This window comes from Crotalus tigris, unplaced genomic scaffold (genome assembly GCF_016545835.1).
Source record: "Crotalus tigris isolate CLP2741 ecotype Arizona unplaced genomic scaffold, ASM1654583v1 scf7180000024167.7108832, whole genome shotgun sequence".
In the NCBI taxonomy this organism is placed as follows: Eukaryota; Metazoa; Chordata; class Lepidosauria; order Squamata; family Viperidae; genus Crotalus; species Crotalus tigris.
In genome coordinates this window covers 1,016,774-1,036,276 of record NW_024100417.1, presented here as the reverse complement: position 1 = coordinate 1,036,276, position 19,503 = coordinate 1,016,774, and the positions used below count along the sequence as shown (strand labels likewise).

At 40.8% G+C, this 19,503-nt stretch overlaps 1 protein-coding gene across 3 annotated transcripts in view; it reads right to left on the bottom strand.

Annotated features, from left to right (window-relative positions):
• LOC120298992 (chemokine-like protein TAFA-5) overlaps positions 1-10,260 on the bottom strand; it is a 30,226-nt gene extending 19,966 nt beyond the window's left edge. Inside the window, exons 1-2 of one of the 3 annotated variants that reach the window (XM_039323320.1) lie at positions 9,294-10,260; positions 8,095-8,211 (exon numbers count right to left, since the gene is read on the bottom strand). In XM_039323320.1, the coding sequence (XP_039179254.1) occupies positions 8,095-8,143 (49 nt within the window). In that variant the 5' untranslated portion in view covers positions 8,144-8,211; positions 9,294-10,260. Of the gene's footprint in view, positions 1-5,207; positions 7,832-8,094; positions 8,212-9,293 lie in introns of those variants that run through there. The other 2 variants (XM_039323319.1, XM_039323318.1) reach the window with 2 other exon arrangements.
• Between the last annotated feature and the right edge of the window lie 9,243 nt (positions 10,261-19,503).

The window sequence follows — 19,503 nt, the reverse complement described above, 5'->3', positions numbered from 1 at the left end:
AAACTCTAGCAGAGTCAGTTTGGTGCAGTGGTTAAGACACTGAGATTGGGAGTTCTCCTCCCACTTTAGGCCCAAAACTGGGTAACTTTGGGCCTGTCACTTTTTCTCAACCCCAGGTAGGAGGCTATAGCAAACCATTCCAAAATCTTGCCAAGAAAACTGCAAGAACTTTTCCAGGTAGTCACCAGGAGTCAACCCTGACCTGAAGGCACAGACATACCCAAACCTGTTATCCCTAAATGAATAGTTATAGCCTTTCAGATGCTGACTTGTATACAAACTTCATCCCAATGTGTGGCTCACGGAGGACAGAGGATTTCAGGCTCTGCCTGCCTGCTGAACTATCATTTTGCCCTTTGCTTGGCCTCTCCAATATTATGCTCCTGGCTCTGAATGGTCTATGCCCCAAGATACTACTAAAAAAATAAAGCATATCCTACAAAACTGAAGTCTTTCCTCTGCTGCATCTGATCTAATCAAGCCAGAGCACTGGAACAAACTAGATGGTTCATGTGAGCCCAACTTGTATAATTCCAAGGATAATTTGTTTCTCATTTAGAACAGACATTAAAATTTTGCATGTCTGCAGTTTACATTCTCATACCTGCAGAGTCATAAAGGGTTCCCACAAGTAGTTAGTAGTTTCGGTCTCGGAACGCCCCTCAAATCTAATAAAGGGAATAATAACAGTGGTCCTCTTTGCAGAGACTAAAGAAGGGAGAGATATGTTTTCTGACAAATAATAGTTTTTGATTTCTATAATTTTTCTGTTCTCTGCTAGGATGTGTTTTTTGGTAAGTCTCTTCTTTTACCATACCTCTCTCCCCATTTCTCAAATTATCAAGGTAATCAACAGCTTCCAATACTTGAGGATCTCTTTCACCTGATAAATTTTGTATTAATGTGGCTAATTTTCATCATAATTATCTCTGGAATAATCATGGTAACTTTTAAATATATTGACAAAAGCAGACAGTCAAATATAGTTTTGGACCTGTATATATTTCACAGATATAATTCAAATATTTCCTCTCCATGTTTGCATAATTTCTGCTTTTGCTTAATAGTCAAAACTTAATTTATATGTGATTATATTACATTAACATGAAATATCTACGAAGGCTGTTATCTAGAACAAAAGTACCAGGTTTTTTTTTAATATAATACAAATGTATGTACATTTCACATTTTAACTAGAATCTAAATCTGAATTCAGTGCACATTACTCAGTGCAATTAAAGCAAACTTAAGATTTTATTTAAAAAGTCTGCCAGATTTCAAACTCTGATCTTATTCAAACTGATAAAAATGATGGACGATTGCCACAGTGGTTATAGTCAAGGTGAGATACAAAAAGGTATTACATTTAACTGGACAAAATGTTATAATGTAAAAGAAAGCTGATCAGAACTTCTGCAGGAGAAGAGAAAGAATTGGAACCACCAAGGTAGAGAATTTCTGTGGAATCTTAATGGCTAAATCAGCTTTTAATTAAGCAAACCTAGAGGCCAAACTATAACAAAGTTACTCATTAAGATGCTGCAGTATTATAATAAATGGGTTATGATCTTTAGAATACCACAAAGCTGTCTGTGGTTAAAATTTCATCTCTATTAGTAAAAAAAAGAGGCTAAGTTAAAAAAAAATAACAGCATCATACCTGCTATGCTCAAATTATTAAGCTTTTCTTAGCAACCAGCATTAGTACATCTCATATTCATTATCTATATATCCATGAGACAGTAAATGTCACAGATTTAAACTGTTTGGTTTTGCAGAATGGGCTATATTGTTATTGAACAAGCTTTAGTGTAGCTTTGACTTTTTCCTGCCACAAAACTGTAACAATGAAGTGCAAGTAATTTGCACCTTGGCTGCTTTGCAGATTGCCCAGTGCAGAAGCTATACAGGAAACAGCCTTGTGACTTATAAGTGATTTAGGGTTCTGGCAAGGTGGCAAGCAAATTGGCACTGTCTTGAATCTCGCATGCCTGAGGCTAGCTTTGAAATAACTATGGTTTGATTGGATAAACTCTCATCATTTGAATCATTGCATAAACATTTAGCTACAGTTGTTAAATTGTGATATAATTAATGGATCAACATGGATTTTGCAAACCTACTGCATCCTTGTTTGCAAGAGGCCCCTGTTTCTGGGCTCTCAATGGGACATTTATGCTGACAGTGATCTTTATAGATTTCTGGGGAAGTAAACATCAGCTCACGATTCCTTCTGCAGTTGCTGGGCTGGCAGGACTGTTACACAGTATAGAGCTGGGAGAAAGAAAGAGGGAAACCCAGGAACAAATCAGTTGCTTAACAGGGCTTGTGCTTGCTGCCCAATAGGTTTTCTTCTTCTTCTCTCTGCCCTCTCATACATACATATAAGAAATAAAACATAGAAACGCTGGTTACTATCATATTCCTAACTTGTTCTGATTATCTGCTCCTTTCCCCATAATGTCATATGCTAGAAATTCTCTGCATCCAGTCACTAGACAAAGGATAGATCAGAGGACTGAATGTTTTATACTGGCTTTCTCCAACTCAGTAACCTTCAATTCTGGCCATTCTACTTGGGGGTCAATGTTCAAGAGCAATTGGAGGACACCACGTTAGGGTGAAGTATGTCAGTGTGTTTATTAAAAAAAAGAAGTAAAGACTGAGAGATGAAGACTTTGTCAGAGAACAAAAATGCCTTCTCCACATATTAATGGGATACATGGGTGCACATGGGTATTTTAAATTAGACAATTTAAACATAAAAGTAAACCCTTTGTTTATTTCACCCTTCCCCAATCTGCTTTTCCTGGATGGGTTGAGATTTCAAGGGCCAAATATTCCAGCCAGATTGTGCTGGTTAAGAATTCTGGAAATACAGTCTTAAGACATCCAGAAGGCCAGGTTACAAAAGACTGGACTGCTCTACTGTGAAACAGAAATTAAATTTATAACATTGAGTCTCATATTAAATCTCATAAACTGACTTGGAGGGAGTTTTATATATATGCACTGTAGTAACAAATAGAGATATTGATAAAATCTTACCATTTCAAACTAATAACCAGAATTAGACCCTTACCTTGGAATGTCAGAAACTACCTTTTATATCAGCTTAGACCATTGTTCAGCAGATGAACAATTTCTGATATTAATTAACAGCAGTTTGCCAGGCAGAGATGTTTCCCCATTATTTTATCCAAGCCTACTTTGACCCTACCATCGAAACATCCAAGGTGGGATTCATGGCTTAACAGGTAGCAGGACCTGGAATCACAGAACCCTACATCACAATTTTTAACTGCACAGAAATGTCTCTTGGCAAAAAAGAATAAATACCATGGTTCAGGACATGCTAAATTTGAAGCAGAAAGAAAGTAGGAGGAGCCAAGAAGAGAAATTGGCAACTCTTTAAGCCAAAACAATGAGAAAGCCATTTGACTAGACAGAGATGGATTTTTTTGCTTACATCTTCCTGTCTGCTACGGAAGTAAAGCCTGCCCTAATTTTTAAGATTTCTAATTTGCAGATTCCCAAACTCAATGGTCACTTGTTCCTGGCCACATCACCCACAAACCAACGCTGTTCACGGTAGACACTGAACCTAGATCAAGCATAAGCAAGCTTTGTGAGAATAACCTTTATTTCTGTGAGAGCCTTAGCATCAAGAGATTCAAACTGTAAAGTTTGTCTAAATGCCAAGGGATTCAAAAGAGCTGAAGAGAAACCCATTGTTTACATTTCTAGATCATCATACACATAAATATGATAGCCAGAAATGTTGTTAAGCAGTGAAAACACCGTGAATTCACTGCAAAAATGGTGGCAGGAAAATCAGTCTGATTTGGAGAAAATGCAAATCCGCAAGTCTAGATTAGACATGCCTCATCTTGGCCTTCAATCATAGCTCTTTGAATTCTCTCCTCTTCTGTGAAAGTTTCCCTTTTTATGATTGTGTATCTGATTGAGCTATTTTTGGTTTTTCAAAGCTAGAAGAGTCGTTTTTACCTCTCCCTTGCTTAGTGCTCCTTCAAGTTCAAAGCCTTTCCAGACCTAAAATCTATCTTCCTTAAATCTTCTGCCAGGCCAAAGATAGGCTGAGTCCATGAGTGTTTAGTTGAAAGCCCCAATAGCCCAATAGTTACTGTCATCATTCTCTTTATCTCAATACCAATATGAAAAACTTGTGGGAAATAAAATAATTTATTTTCCTTTGAAATTTAAATTGTAAAATGGCCCAGCAAAAGGTCTGGGATCAGCTGGAGGTGATGTCATCAGACCCTGGCTCCTTGACTCCCTGAAACAAACTTTGAATGCAATGGAATGTCATTGGCCAAAGCAACCCATGCAGTTTTCTGAAGTTGGGCGGGTTGTTTTGGCTCATCTTGGAATCTGTATTTTTGTTTCGATTTGGTGAACATGGGGTCTTAATGGTTGCCCCAGCTGTTCACCTTAGATAGTCCTAATGTCATTGTGCCAAAGTGTTGACATTATAGCTAGTTTGTATTAGCTCAGTGGTTCTCAACCTGTGGGTCGGGACCCCATTTGGGGTCGAACGACCATTTCACGGGGGTTGCCAAACAAGGCTGTCCACCATTTTTCCCCTCTTTTCTTTGGCCACACCCCTGGCACCCGGTGATGTATAAGTGGTTGGGGGTCACCACAACATGGGGAACTGTATTATGGGGTCGCGGCATTAGAAAGGTTGAGAACCACTGTATTGGCTGAATTTTATTTTCTAGCCTTCTTTACTTCTGCTGCCTTGGTAAAAATATCATATCCCTGACATTTTGCCTGGGGTGGGAGCTAAAAACGACTCCTGTCTTCTCAGAGTCAAGTACTATTGATATTAAATATACACAGTGCCTTTGTAAAACTAGAGGATGAGGATGGGATGATCTTTGGCCCCAAGAAAAGAGAGCAGATCCATAAAATCCATAGCCACATATGGTCTTCGGGTCTCACTCTTGGTTTTTAAATATAAAAGGCCCCACTATAGAGATTCATTAGTTATATATTTTAAGGGCACCTATCCTCTGGTGACCAGGGGAAAGGGAGAGAGTTTGTTCCATTATAAGATCCTGGCCTCATCCTGGGCAATTCCAAGTACAGCTGTCTGTGCAGGCCTTGGAGGGAAAACAGGTGGGAAGCTCATTTCTGCAAGACAGAATCATGGCAGGTGCTGAGTGAAACAGCTCTGAACTTACCTTCCTTGGGCAGATGGCAGTAAAAGAGCCAGAAGAAGAGGAGACAGCCAAGTATAGCACTTATCCTGGTAGACAGCTCTCTCCAATCGGCCAGCATTCTTATAGCCGTTTTCCCAGATGGGCCACCAGCAGGGGCCAAAGAAGGATGCGCCCCACTACTAAGTTCAGGCTTTTTCTAAATCCAGCTATAAGGGGGTGTCTGTCTGGCACAGAGCAGATTCTGCTGTGACTGGAGCACAGCTGCATTCCCTTTCTGGCAGAGCAAAGCTGTAGGTAGCAGCATTAGGCTTTCAGGAGAGAATGTGCAGGTCCAACTGCAACTTCCTAGACGCCCCGGCTGGGTTATTTGGGATCGGGTGCTTCTCGATCTAGAGTCCAAGGGTACCCGAAGTCTTATTTCTTAACAAGATCCCTGTAGGAAGAGAATCCCTCCCTTTTACACCTTATCCTGAACATCAAGCTCCGCCCTCGCTATAGCCGAGAAGGATCTTCTGAAATCCCGATTTGCACCAGTTAATTGCTTTAAAAGTAACCGTGGGGGTTGCAGCTTTGCGGAACCCCGCCCCTTTCCTCGGTACCCGCGAAAGTCCCACGGCCGTGCGCAATCCGCTTCTTGACTTACAGCTGTTCAACAACCGCAGGTGCCGTTTCTGCTGCTGCTTTTTCCCTTCGCCGTTTGACGCGGTTTGCCAGGCGCAATCTTCGACCCCGCGGTCTCCCCCCCAAGAGCCCACCCGGCAGCTCGACTCCCCGCCTGCTGCACTGCCGCCTGCTCGTCCGGCCTTCCTCGGGCGCAGGGGAAAGGTTTCATCCTCGGCTGCGAGGGAAGCCTGGGCAGGAGGGGGAGGGCAGAGGAGCGGAGCCTGCCAGCAACAAGCTCCGACCCGCACCCTCCGGGCCACACACGAGCTCTCGGGCGCGCCTGTCGCGTCGCGCCTCCGACTTTGGCTACCTGTGGCAGGCTCTTCTCCTCTTGGATCCGATCGGCTCCCAGCAACGAACAACGGTCTGCCAGGGTGGAGAGAGGAGCTCTTCGACAGACCCCGTTTATCAGGGAGGAAGGCGAAGTGTCGGGGCGCGTGTGTGCTAAATAGAGAGGCTGAGAAGTGCCGAAAGCTCAGACCGGGGGCTCGCCGCCCCCTTTTCCCGAGAAGCAGAGTCTCGCCCCTCCCTCCGATACTTTCGGGCTCTCCGCAGCGGGAGAAGATTGGCCGTTCTCTGCGACTGATGAAGCCCCGGTTCCCTCCCCGACCAAAGCCGCTGTTGTGACTGCCGCTCCGTCCGCGATTCTGAACTGTAGGAAAGACACGGAAGCGGGGAGTAATTCCGGCCGAAGCGTGGCCAGCTTCCTTAGTTTAACGCTCCCCTCGGAGACGCCTGGCCGGCTTCACGCCTCTCCAAGGGGGCCCGCGGAATCCCTGCTTGAAGCGGCCCCCGCGCTATCGCTGCAGCTTTCCCCCCCCCCCGCCCGGCGGGTGCAGGGTAGCTCTCCTCCAGATCGCGCCGAGGAAAGATCCGGGGAAAGTTTCTCGCTTGCTCGCTCTCTCTTTGCCCGCGAGCGGCTCTTTCTCCCCAATCGGCGCTCCGAAGCAGCACCGCCGGTCGCCGCTGGTCGCCTCCCCAGACTGAGACCCCCAGCTCTGAATTCTCCTTGGCGGAATGTCTCCCTCCGCTTAACCCTTTCCGCGCTGCAGCCTGGCGGCCGCTCGTTCCGCTCCGAGCTACTGGCCTGCTGCCGCATTCCCTGCCCGCCGCTTTTCTTTTCGCTGGAAGAGTCCTGCTAGGAGTGGGCTTCGCGTCCTCCTCCCCTAGCAAAGGTGAAAGCCGCAGGGCATGGGTGGGCCGAGTAATGCAGCATTCCGGGCTTGTTCGTTCAGCCTGGCAGCAGAAAACCCGGAAGGAGCAGGAGCAGCACGCCTCTTGCTGGGAGCTTGGCTGGGAGGATTCGGTTTTTCATGCCGGACCTACTTGGTGGCTGAAGGACGGCGTCAACTGCGGGGCGAAAGCGCGAGGGTGGGGGTCTCGGCTGGATACGGCACGAGCCTCCCCTTTCTTTGTTGGGGGGGAAAAGGGCTGTAGAAGCCAAGGCCACGCGCGAGGGAACGCCGGGGCTTTGCGAAAGCTGTGGCACGCGGGGGAGGGGGGGGCGGCCAGGGCAGGGGGTTCCGGACGGAAGGCGTCTGCTCCGGGAGCGCGGACCGTGCTGTTCTCCTGGAGTCTGGGGGACGAGGTTTCCTGCTGGAGCCAGAGTGCGAACGATAGCTTGTCGCCCAGATTTAGGGACCTCCCCCGAAGGAGGGTGCTTCCCTACGCAAAGGGTTCTCCACATCAATTTCTCAAAACGCCTGTGACGCCCTTTCCGTCTTCCCCAACCTGATGCCCTCCAGACGCGACCCCTATCGACCGAGTCAGCCAAGCGGGGACTCTGCGCCGTGACTGGGGGACGATGGCAGCTGCAGTTCAACGCCCCGATGCTTGTTATCTTAGATCTAAGGATATCTTTCGGCCAATTGTTATTACAGTACAGGTTATACTCTAGCTGTCTGCTTTGCCAAAGAAGGTCCTGTTTCCATAGATTGAACAATGGGAACATTTTTAGAGGATTTGCCTGGGAGGGGGAAGGGGCAGGGAAACAATATATCCTAAGAGAAGAAGAAAAGAGATTTTTTTACTTATGACCTCGAAGGAATTCTTGGGTTACAGGTAAACTTCAGATCTGGATTGTGTCAGTCCATTCAGTGGATTGGGCGGATCCTTTTTTAAGTATAAGAAATTGGAATCTGCTCCCCATTGAATTGTGTCTTCCCCTGAAGTTTCACAGCTGAACTCTACACCTCAGTTTGTCAGTAGGAGATAAGGTGGCATTAATAACATGGATAACTTTTACCTGCTTTGGATGTCTCATCTGTTCCGCCTTGGATTGGACATTTGGCCATGATGATATGTGTCTGTTGCAGCTGGCTTTGACTGCCCCAGTATTTCTATGTGGACTTGTTCCCAGCTCCTTTGGAAAGTAAAATCTTCAGTGAGCAGAATAAACTCATACAACCATTTTCATCATAGCACCCTGTTGCTGGCTGGTTAGTAAAGGGCAAACATATTTTGAATTCAAGATGTTTCAGGTTGTAATTTTTGATTTGCATTTGAAACTACCACTGAAACGAGTTTCAGAATGTTTGAACTCAAAACAGCTTTGCTTAGAGCTTAAAACACTTTGTTTTGAGTTGGAAACGCTTTCAGAATTTTTAAAACACCCTGTTTTGTACACAAAGGAAATATTTGGAACTCAAAACGGAGCATTTTGAATTTAAAACAGAGTAGATGGGAAATTAGCATTCCAGTGCTGATGGATAATTCTTCAAGTTGTCCCAACATATCTGGAGGGTGTAAAATATTATAAATTTGACTGGATGAAGAGCAGTTTATATATTCCTGAATAAAGAGATAATACGTTATTCAACTGCATACATAATATATATATAAATACATTTGCGCCCTATAAATTACACAGTTAGCACACAACTAGGGTATATGTGCATGATCTAGTTTCATTTGCATCTTTTTCATACCAAGAAAACAACACAAAATATTTTCTCATCCTTTGAAATGCTCCTTAGATCCTGGTGTCTTTTGGAAAACCTGCCTAATTATCCATAATCTGTCAGATGCTGCATTATTTTCAAACTTACATACAGACTTGTAACAGTTACATTTGTATTCCACTTTTCTTCTAAAGGAGAAGAAAGGGATGACGTAGCGACTTAGTGGTTAAGATGCTTGGCTTGTTGGTTGGAAAGCTGACAGGCCAGGTTCGAGACCCGAGCGCCACGTGACAGGGTGAGCTCCCATCCTTGCCCCAGCTGCTGCCAACTTAGCAGTTTGAAAGCATGCAAATGCGAGTAGATGAATAGATACCACTTTGCTGGGAAGATTACAGCATTCCATGATGTCATGCTGGCCCCATGACCGTGGAAATGTCTTTGGACAGTGCTGTCTCAGTGGCCTTGAAACAGAGATGAGCACCGCTCCCTATAGCTGGCAACGACTAGCAGTGTAAAATCCACAGGGACTCCTTTACTTTTTTACCTTTCTTCTAAGGAGATCTTGATAGTGGCAGAGAATTTTCCCAGACTCTTGTTTGAACTGGATACTAGGATGCATTATGTTGAAGCACAAATTTATTGAAAGCCCTGGAGGAAAAGACATGCTTTTTTATAGATTTATGCAAATTAGAGTATACATGTAATTGAATACCGCAGTAAGGTGTGTGGCTGGATATGAACAAAAGCAAGTATTTGATTGGCTAAGCACATCACAGGCCTAGCGAGGCAATCAGATGTAACTATGAGGCAATGAGGCAAGACTACAAAGACAAGGAGGCTTTGACAGAACAAAAAGGCAGAATTCCATTAGTATAGTTCGGTTTTCCAGTACCTTTTCTCAGCTTATCAGCATTCTTTGGCCTCCTGTATCTTTTATGGCTGAGCTGACAGTTTTAGTTTCTCTGAGAAAGTGTATTGGGTTAGGGGCTTTTAGCTTGAGACCTCCCTTCCAAAATTCTCTTGCAATAATTTCCATAAAGCCCCATGCCATATTACCTTCCCAACAATTCTCTGAAGTAGGTTAGGCTGAGAGGTGGTGTCTGGCTCCAGATCATCTTTACAACTCAACTATATTTGAGTCTAAATTTCTAGAGTCCGAATGAAACATTCATACTCCTAATTATATTCAGGATGCTGATGAATCCTGAGCTGTTTGTAAATATTGGTATCTGGTGAATTCGTTCAGCAATATTCACTTATGTGCAGTTCCGTGGCAGAAGGTGCAAAATGGGATATATTACTTCACCTGCATGGTGATGATAGTCTCTTGGGACACCCGTCTCTCCTTCTTAGCCTATCTTGCTCCAATATTAAGCTGTCTGCTTTGGGGTTCATACTCTTTTTGATTTTGCATCCTTCCTAGCGGAAAGGCCTTCCAGAGACTTTTGCACCAAATTGACTTTCCTTCATTCAAATGCAGCAAAAAGAGCCTCTCCTTCTCCATAGTTGGCTTCTCCTATAATGACAAGCCCATACCTTCACTCCTGACCCTTTTCTTTGATTTGGGGGAAATCAATACACGTGTTCCACTACAGGAGTGCCTGTGACTGGTTTGTTAACTACAAGAGACCCTGAATGAATAGCACTCAGGTGGGTAATTTACCATCAGATCTGTGGGGATAAAAGGAAGCCAATATAGTCAGTAATAAAATGGTTTACTGACATTAGGCGTTCTTTAAAGAAGATTTGTATGCAGAGAAGTCTACCTCTGATAAGCTCTCCAGCTTACAATTATTGACTCTCTTGTCCAGTGGTGCTCTGGCTATTATTAGCATCAGAAAGCTGGGAGTCTCTGTCTTCATAAAGCACCTGATAATACTGTATTAATAAGGCAGGCAACCATATCAGAGTTGAAAAGAAGCCGGAGCAGAAGTCAGCATTATTAGTCCTGCTTAAAGAGTAGTTGCTGAATGCTGTCAGGGCCAACATTTTTTTTTCAAGGGGCAATGCACCAAGATCCATTAGATTTCTATTGATTTTTTCATTAAGTGAGAAGAATGTCAGAACTTCACAGGACGGCTTAAAATGCAGACACGGGGGTGTTGTAGACATTCATGAGAATGGGTAATTGTCTCTGAGTTTCCTCATATAATATCTGATATTATATCATCTAAGTAAATTGCATGAGTTTATCTCAGATTAATATGTTGAAAAAATATTGATTCCCTCACCCCCGTTATATTATTTAGCAGCATGCTTGCTTTGTATGATGGGACTGTTCACAAGCTAGTAGAGTGCTGTGGTGTATTTTTATGGTAAGGGCCAACATTTTTTTATACATTAAACTGCTCTGCCTTGGGAACCTTTTCATGTTTGAATGGCTGGTTGCCACTTAACTAGACCAGAGGGAAAACATGTCTGTAGCAGTCTTTATTTCACTTGGCATATTTTACACCAAATTTAAGAGATTAAGTCTCTTAAGTGATACTAGCTAGGCTTGTACAATACATAAGATGTGATTGGCAAGAACAGATTTAATCTTGCAGCAATAAAATAATATAAAGATCTCTTAAATTCCAAAGATGTTGGCAGTGGTTACTTGGAACTGTTTCTGTTATAATGCATTTTCCAGGGAAATGCAGCATTTGAGAAAGCAAAATTTTTTCAGTATTCTTTACTTCTCATTACTTTGTCCCTTTCTGAGGTGTCTGCTGAAAGATACAGAATCTAGGTCTTCCAAAATGGAAAAGTCAATATGCTGGACACTAAAGTCAGCAAAGGCTGTGGTTTTAAGCATTGTCATAACTTCAGTCACTAAATGAATGGTCGTTAAGCAAGGACTACCTGTAGTGAAAAATAGAAGTATTTTTCCTACATTTTCCTTTATATCCTACATGTATCTAGTATCTTGTTTTAATAAGAAAGTGAATACTCAAGGAATAGGGAACATAAATAAATAAAACATCTAAATCAGTTAGCCCAGGTAACTCAGTGCTAGCTGTCCCAGTTGCCCATAAGCTACATTTTTCCATTTCTTTTCACCATGTCCCATTAGAATCCTGACTATATTGCCAATAGTCAGAAGTGATAGGAATTATTCCAAACATTTGGAAACATATCTAGATTTGGAAAGACTGGTCTACATTAACTAGCAGTTTTCCAGAATTTCGGGCAGGAATTTTTCCCAATCTTATATAAAGGTGACAGCTGATGCTCCACTGAACCATAGCCCATTTCTAGCAAGAGTATGATATGGGGGGGGGGGGTGTAGAGAATCCTTATTTTTGTTTGCAGCCTTAATAACAATAAAAAGGAAGACAATTCAAAATAGTAAGGAAAGAAGATTAAGAACAGATCTCAAAAGATGGAAAAGATAATAAAAAGTAGTCTGCTTCAAACTCTGCTGATGTATAAATCTAATTTACAACAGTTTTTACAGCTCATCTATTTTAATAAACGTTTTTCTAGTTTTTAAAAAAATTACAAAATCTTATGGGTTATAATAGAAGTCCATTTATATTGATCTGATTAAGATGAGTAAGATAAGTATTTTGATGTTATCCTTGGTACACTAAATTACACATTCTTGCACTGTTATTTGAAATAGATTATGTCATATTGATGTCATAATGCTGGCTTAATAGTCAGTGTGTTGCCATTGAGTGATCATCTGAGCCATTTGTGGCTTAGCATGTGAGCTTGAATTGACTTTACCCTGGCAGCACTCTCTGACCTTTCCCAGGAAAACAGCCAGACTCTCACATCTACATGTTAAACTAAGTTTAGCAAAGCATGTGACTGATGGCTTGCCTGCTCACATCTGCTGCAGTTTGTGGTACATCCAGTAATAAACCAGCTTTATGGCTTAACATAGTATGTACATTGCTTTTCCATTGGATTTTCAATTAAGCCACATAATTCCTTTGAAAATTAATGATGTGTGTTGAATTCAATATACGGTTGCTGAGTTTTTTTTTTTTATGTTCTCCTTTCCAAACTTATGCAAAGTCATATATAAAGTAAGTACGGTAACCCCAAGTAAGCTTCACTGAAGAATAGGAGACATTTAAATAGCACACACGTTTGTCAGATATCTCCAAGTACTTTAGAGTCAAATCACATATATTAATAATACAATAAAATGATTAAATAGCACAATACAATGATTAAAAACTAAAAACTACAACATAATTAATAAACTAATGGGCAATTAGATAGTTAAGAAGGAAAATCTAGATGAATAGGTACGTATTTAATTGATGATAGAAATAATCCATGTTCAGAGAGATTTTGTCACATAGCAAGGGTCAAAATGGAAGACTTCTTTGTATATCCCCATTAACCTAGCATCAGCAGGCCACTAAGACATAATCAAGACATCTTCTGCAGAATACAAAGCACAAAGAATCCATAAGCATCTCCTGGCAACTTGATCCCTCTGTAAGGCCTTAGAAATCAGCCTAAAAAATTGAATGGGGTTTGATAATTGATAAATGGGTGTAGATTAGCTTTGATCCCATTCAAATTGTTGATTTAGTTCAAATGATCAAATTGAAGGGTTGATTTGGGTCAATCTAATTAGGGAACCAAATCTGTTTCCAAGATCAGATAGAATTGTCTTGTGAATCTTGCCTCCAAATTTGCTTCACATAGCAATTAATTAAAGCTTTCAGCACCATATTAGCAAGAATCTTCTGGGCAGATCTGTATTAGTCAGTCTGGTCTTCAAACAGTAGCACAAGCTCCTTTTCAGCTCATCCATAATGTAAAATTTAGTCACTTCATGTCTTGGTATCTCTACACATTTCCTTACTTTCCTTACATTATTAGTTGCAGTTGGCACAGATGATGAAGTGATTATCATAACGAGTTTCATGCAATACTGAAAATCTAGCTAAGAAAATGCAAAGAGTAATCCAGATGGTAATCGGGAATCAAGACTTGACTTGAAGTCACCAAAAAAAGAAAGTACTATATAACAACAGTGAACTTTGATTTGGGGCTGTTGTATTCAACAAATTAAATCCAAAGTCCATATAAGTATAATCTACTTTCAGATTCCTTCTCCCCCCCCCCTAAACCTAAGGGATCCTGGCAAATATTTGTATATAAATTATACATGTTTCCTTTAATTATAATCATGTATTGGACCATATTTAGAAAAGGCTGATTGCCAGCCTTCCGCAGTTGAATATATTGAGACCTATAACTCTTAGAATTCTTAGAACTGGCTCAGTCAGAATTCTGGAGATACCAGGTGGAGATTTCTCTCATAAAAGAAGGCAGTTAAGCCAAATTCCTTGTACTAAGACAAAGGAAGGAGATTTAGATATAATTTTGAATAAGAATTTGTAGTGAACAATATTAAGAAAAGGAAATATATTACGCACATTTGAACTGTGAGCATATACAAAATAGAAGTATTAGCATCTAGTTCAGTGATGGCGAACCTATGGCACGGGTGCCAGAGGTGGCACTCAGAGTCCTTTCTGTGGGCACACATGCCGTTGTCCCAGCCTCACCTCCCCCTGCGACCCCGTCCTCTCCAGCAGCCCTCCTGAAGGAGAGTTGCCCCTGAGCATGGCCCATCCGGAGCAGCGCAGCCAAGGACATGGCAGCCAGGCAGCGTAGACAAAACTCTGTCCTCACACCCCATCGTACACAGTTGATGTTGCAGGGCTCGGGCAGAGGGCGTGACCGCCATAGCGCTGCTGGGCTGCCTGGGCGATTGGCGGGCCCTGGAGGCGGTGAGTGGCCGTGCGGGCAGGCAGGGTGGGGGATGGGGCAGACCGGGGGCGGGGCAGGGGGTGGAGTGGGGGCAGGGCCAGTTTTTGGGCACTTGGTCTCTAAAAGATTCGCCATCATTGATCTAGTTAATAGAACAAGTGAGCTAAATTTATTAGACTGTATTCGGTGTTTAAAGTTTTAATACATTTGAGCTTGTATTTGGTATATGTCTGTGTGTATGACATTCAATTGTAGATATCCAATCCCTCTTAAGAAACATTAGTTGATAAGATGTAAAATAGCCTTGTGCTGATATCTGAAGAAGTAAAAAATAGGATAAATTATACAAAGTATCGAGCTCCACCTGGGGATGAGTTTTGCGGTCCAGCTGACAATAAACATGCTAAAATAACATGAGTAACAATTTTGGGGCAATGAAATGGCTTATTAAAAAGCACATGTGGAGTTTTTTAACTAGGATTTTATTGCACAGAACAGTAACTGAGCAATCAAGTTTCAATCAAACATAGAAGCATGATCTCTGAACATTCTTGTTATATAATTTTAGACCCTGGGCCTAATTTTGTTTAGGTGAGGGAGAACTTGTTAGATGGAAATATCTATTATGCTTTTGCTGACCAGGGTCTGAGACTTCTGCTCCTGTCCTAAATGTATTCCTGCCTCTGAAAAATATTGTCCCTAGGAGAATGGTATTTCAGACTACTATTTATTTAAGTCACAGTTGCGAGCTGTCTCCCTCTTCATCAGTATGTATTAAAACCTGAACTGCAATTTCCTTCGAGTGATATACTATAGTAGTTAGGAATATGAGCCTTGATTCCATCAATATCTGAGCTATAAATTCCCTGGCTATTCGTTTGTTCTTCATTCAGTCATTTGTTCACTCAAAAACATATATCTTGTTTTCCCTCTAAAAAAATAACAGAAAGCGGTTTATTGAGATAAAATATGTATTCCATAAAACTTAACCTGCAACATGGAAAAACAAAGAGAAAACAACCAACTTCAGAAAGTAAATAAAAAACTGAAGATTGCTGTAAACAATAACTCATAGCCCAACTCTAACATACTGTATGCAAAGGCACAGATCAAGGAAAACGGCTGTAATACACATATATATTAAGGAGACAAATGTGAATCAGTGGAAGACATTCTTCACAAGCAGACCTTGGTCATAAGTCTAAACATGAAACTTGATAGAGTACAGGGCAGGGTGTAGTGGGGGGGCAGTCATAGGTCTATATTATATGAGAAGGTGGGTTCAAGTCCACCATCAACCATGGAATCTCACTCGATGTCTTTGGATCAGTTATGTTGTCTCTTAACCTACTGCATGAGATTTATGAATATGCAAAAATAATACTAGATGTACACTGTTTTGAGATCCTGGAGGAAAAGTAAAAACTAATCTAACAATTTGGCAAACAACTCTTTCTTCAACCTCAGCTGAAATCATAGTTAGGCATGTCTAATGGGTACTAAAATGGCAGGATACGTAAGATTCTGGCTCATTGCTGCTACTAATAGATCTCAGATTCGCAGCACAGTCCGGTACCCTATAATAGCATCTGCCTACAAAGAATGCCTTGTATATAGAGGCATCTCAGAAAAAGAAGATTGTTGTTGTTGCTGCTGTTATGAAACGGAGACTAAGCTAATCAATATATTTTATGTGGCACACATAGCAATTTGGCTCACCTGGAAAAGTAACATTAGAAAGGAAGTACAGTAAATGTAGCTGTATGCCTCAACATGTGGAAGCAGCTGGCTGATCTTTGTGGCTGAGCAGAATTGAGCCTGGCTGGTCTTAGCTGAGAGAGTCCCACAAAATGGCTGTAAAATGCATTTCTGTATTGTTGCCAAGAAAAGTTGTAAACATGGCCATGAGATTATGAAACGCTAAGCTCAACCTGAAAGAGACTTTGCTTTAAATCAGTGTTTTTCAAATTTAACAACTTTTTTTTTTTTTTTAATTGAAATTTTTCAAAAGTTTTACAAGTAAGAATCCACCCCCCCTCCCCAACCACCCCACCCCCCCCCGACTTCCCAGAACTGAATATAGGATTATTTAACAAATATTTTAAAAATAACATTTGCAACTTATAAAATAATTAATAATAATAATAAAAATCACAATAATAATATATATAATAATAATATACATAACATGAACTTTAAAATGAATAATATATACTAAAAAAAAAAATAAAAAAAGAAGAGAGAGAGAGAAAGAAAAAAGAAGAAAGTAGACGAAGAATAAAGCATATATATATAAAAAAAAAAAAGGGAAAAAAATATATGAATAATAATACGTAAAAAATGTATATATATAAAAAAGAAAAAGAAGAAAGAAAGAAAGAAAAAACAATCATTACAAATTATAAAAAGGCTAAATAATATTTTTCCATATCCAGATTTTGTTGTATAAAATTTATCCATTTTTCCCATACCGCAAAAATTTTTTCTTGAGATTGCTCCTAATTTAACAACTTTAAGATGTGTGGACTTCAACTCCTGGAATTCTCTAACCACACGCCTAAAAGTTGCCAACTTTGAAAAAGACTCATTTAAATATAATTGGAGCTTCTCTTGATCTCTCCTAAACCCTGAAAACTATTGCACATTTATATAAGATTTATTAGAAATTTTGAACTTGGGTGAACAATATTCAAATCCTTGATGTGGTCTCATTTGAAACTTGCCATAGCTCTTTAACTGCAAAATGGCAGTATTAAGGAGATGCCTCATAAAATTCTTGTAAAAATCCCCAATGATACATTTTGAATTAAAATGAATAGTAACTGCAATTCAAAGCATGTATATCACTGCCCTCTGCTGCAAAAAAAACAGAACTGCTTTGTTGATCATAAGAAGAGGTCCTTGCCTTTTCTAGCATTTAGATTTGTCATAATTTGAAGGCAGAAACTGGTAAGCTAGGTGGGCAGTAGCAAAACAAACACCACCAATCCCCCACTTATTCTGTTTGCCTAGAGTGGCAACTGTTAGCAAGTGCCTAGTTCTCCGGCCAACCTAGCAGTTCGAAAGCATGGAAATGCGAGTAGATAAATAGGTACCACTTTGGTGGGAAGGCAACTGAGTTCCGTGTGCCTTAGCCTTTAGTCATGCTGGCCACGTGACATGGAAGCATCTTCTGACAACATTAGCTCCCTTGGCTAAGAAACTAAGATGAGCACCATCTCCTAGAGCTGGACATGACTGGACAGGGGAAACCTTTACTTTTATCTTTAGTTCCCCTACAGAAGGACCCATGCATGGCAAATAGAATGGAGAAGAGAACATTTGATTTCAGCTTTATAAAATTTCACTTCCTTGTTGATATGTGGGGTCCAGGTCTCAAGATTTATTAACATAAATCTTAAGCAAGGAACAACAGCACTTTGAACACTAGGTTAGCAGAGAAAGAAAGTGATTTGAACCTTTATGACAATCCTGTCTGCAAGGGTTTGAATGTCTTTTTCTGAACCTTTGGGAAGTGTCTAGCTAGCTGTTTCCAGAGGCAAAGTTTATTTTATTTATGAAAGGTTTCCTTCAAGAATGAATAAAAAAATTATCGCAAGTGAAAAAGTTAGTGGTCTTACTGCACATACAGTATGTAAGAGAGGAGTGGAAGGCTTTCCATGCCTATCTTTCAAGCCATGTTACAGAAATTCCTTTAGGTTTATAAGACAGAAATAACTGACACCAGTTCAGGATCTGAGAAGCTGTCTGCTCAGCTGGTGTTCTACTGAGGATGTCTTGCTATCCTCGTGGAGGATAGTACAGATAGTCCTTGCCTATAACAGCTCATTTAGTGACCATTTGAAGTTACAATGGCACTGAAAAAAGTGACTTATGACCATTTTTCACACGACCATTATAGCATCCCCATGGTCACGTGATCAAAATTCAGATCCTTCGCAACTGGTTCATATTTGTGATCGTTGCAATATCCTGTGATCATGGGATCACCTTTTTTGACCTTCTGACAAGCAAAGTCAATGGGGAAGTCAGATTAACTTAACAAATTTGTTACTAATTTAGCAACTGTGGTGAATCACTTAACAACTGTGATAAGAAAGGTCGTAAAATGGGGCAAAACTCACTTAACAAATGTCTTGCTTAACAACAGAAATTTTGGGCCCAAGTTGAGGACTGCCTGTATTTGTTTTTGTGTTTTATGAATTTGGTTAACTTATTGAATTATTCGTGTATTTCTGACAGTTTTCACTCTAAGTCACTCTGAGATTTTAAACGAAATGCAAAGCAAAGCATACATTTAAAAATAAGTACTTTTTCCCAGACAAAATGAAAATTCAGAACTTTGCACCACATTTCAGGGAAATTATGCTTTAGCACTCAACACTGATTCCACATGAGATGTTGAATTACTTTTTACAAGTTCTGAAAAACATAGCCTGACAGAAAATAAGGGGCATCATCATTATCTCAGTACAAGAAAGATTATTTTTCCCCATCATCCCACTAAAAGCTACCTTGCTTGGGATCTCTTGTCTGCAACCTGGGAATGGAAAGAGGCTGAGAGAATCAAGCTGGAAGTGGTTGATAATAGCTTCCTTACAGTAGAAACAAAATGGGAACTTAAAGGCTACATTTGTTTTTTTGTGGCATATAATTTTGCAAACTAGACTAGAGTCATGCATGTCCAAAATACAATGGGATAATTTTTTGACAAACACAAACAAGTAAGAGGGGAAAGACCATGAAATGGTAGCAGTAGCAATCAGAGAGCTTTATTTCCATGCTGAGCCTGAAGGAATAAGTCTGTTGCATTGAAAGCTGTTTTGTAATAGCTTTATCTTACTATTATAATATCCCCAATTTAATGGACCTGAGTTTAGGAAGCTTTGGATCCAGGGCAAAATTTGCATACAGTATGTTTTTGAGCCTGAATAAAACTCCACTCACCATGTTACCTGTGCAAAAAATAAAAATAAAATAGCATGCATAAAATCGCGTTCCTATCTTTTGTATGCATAAATGCATAA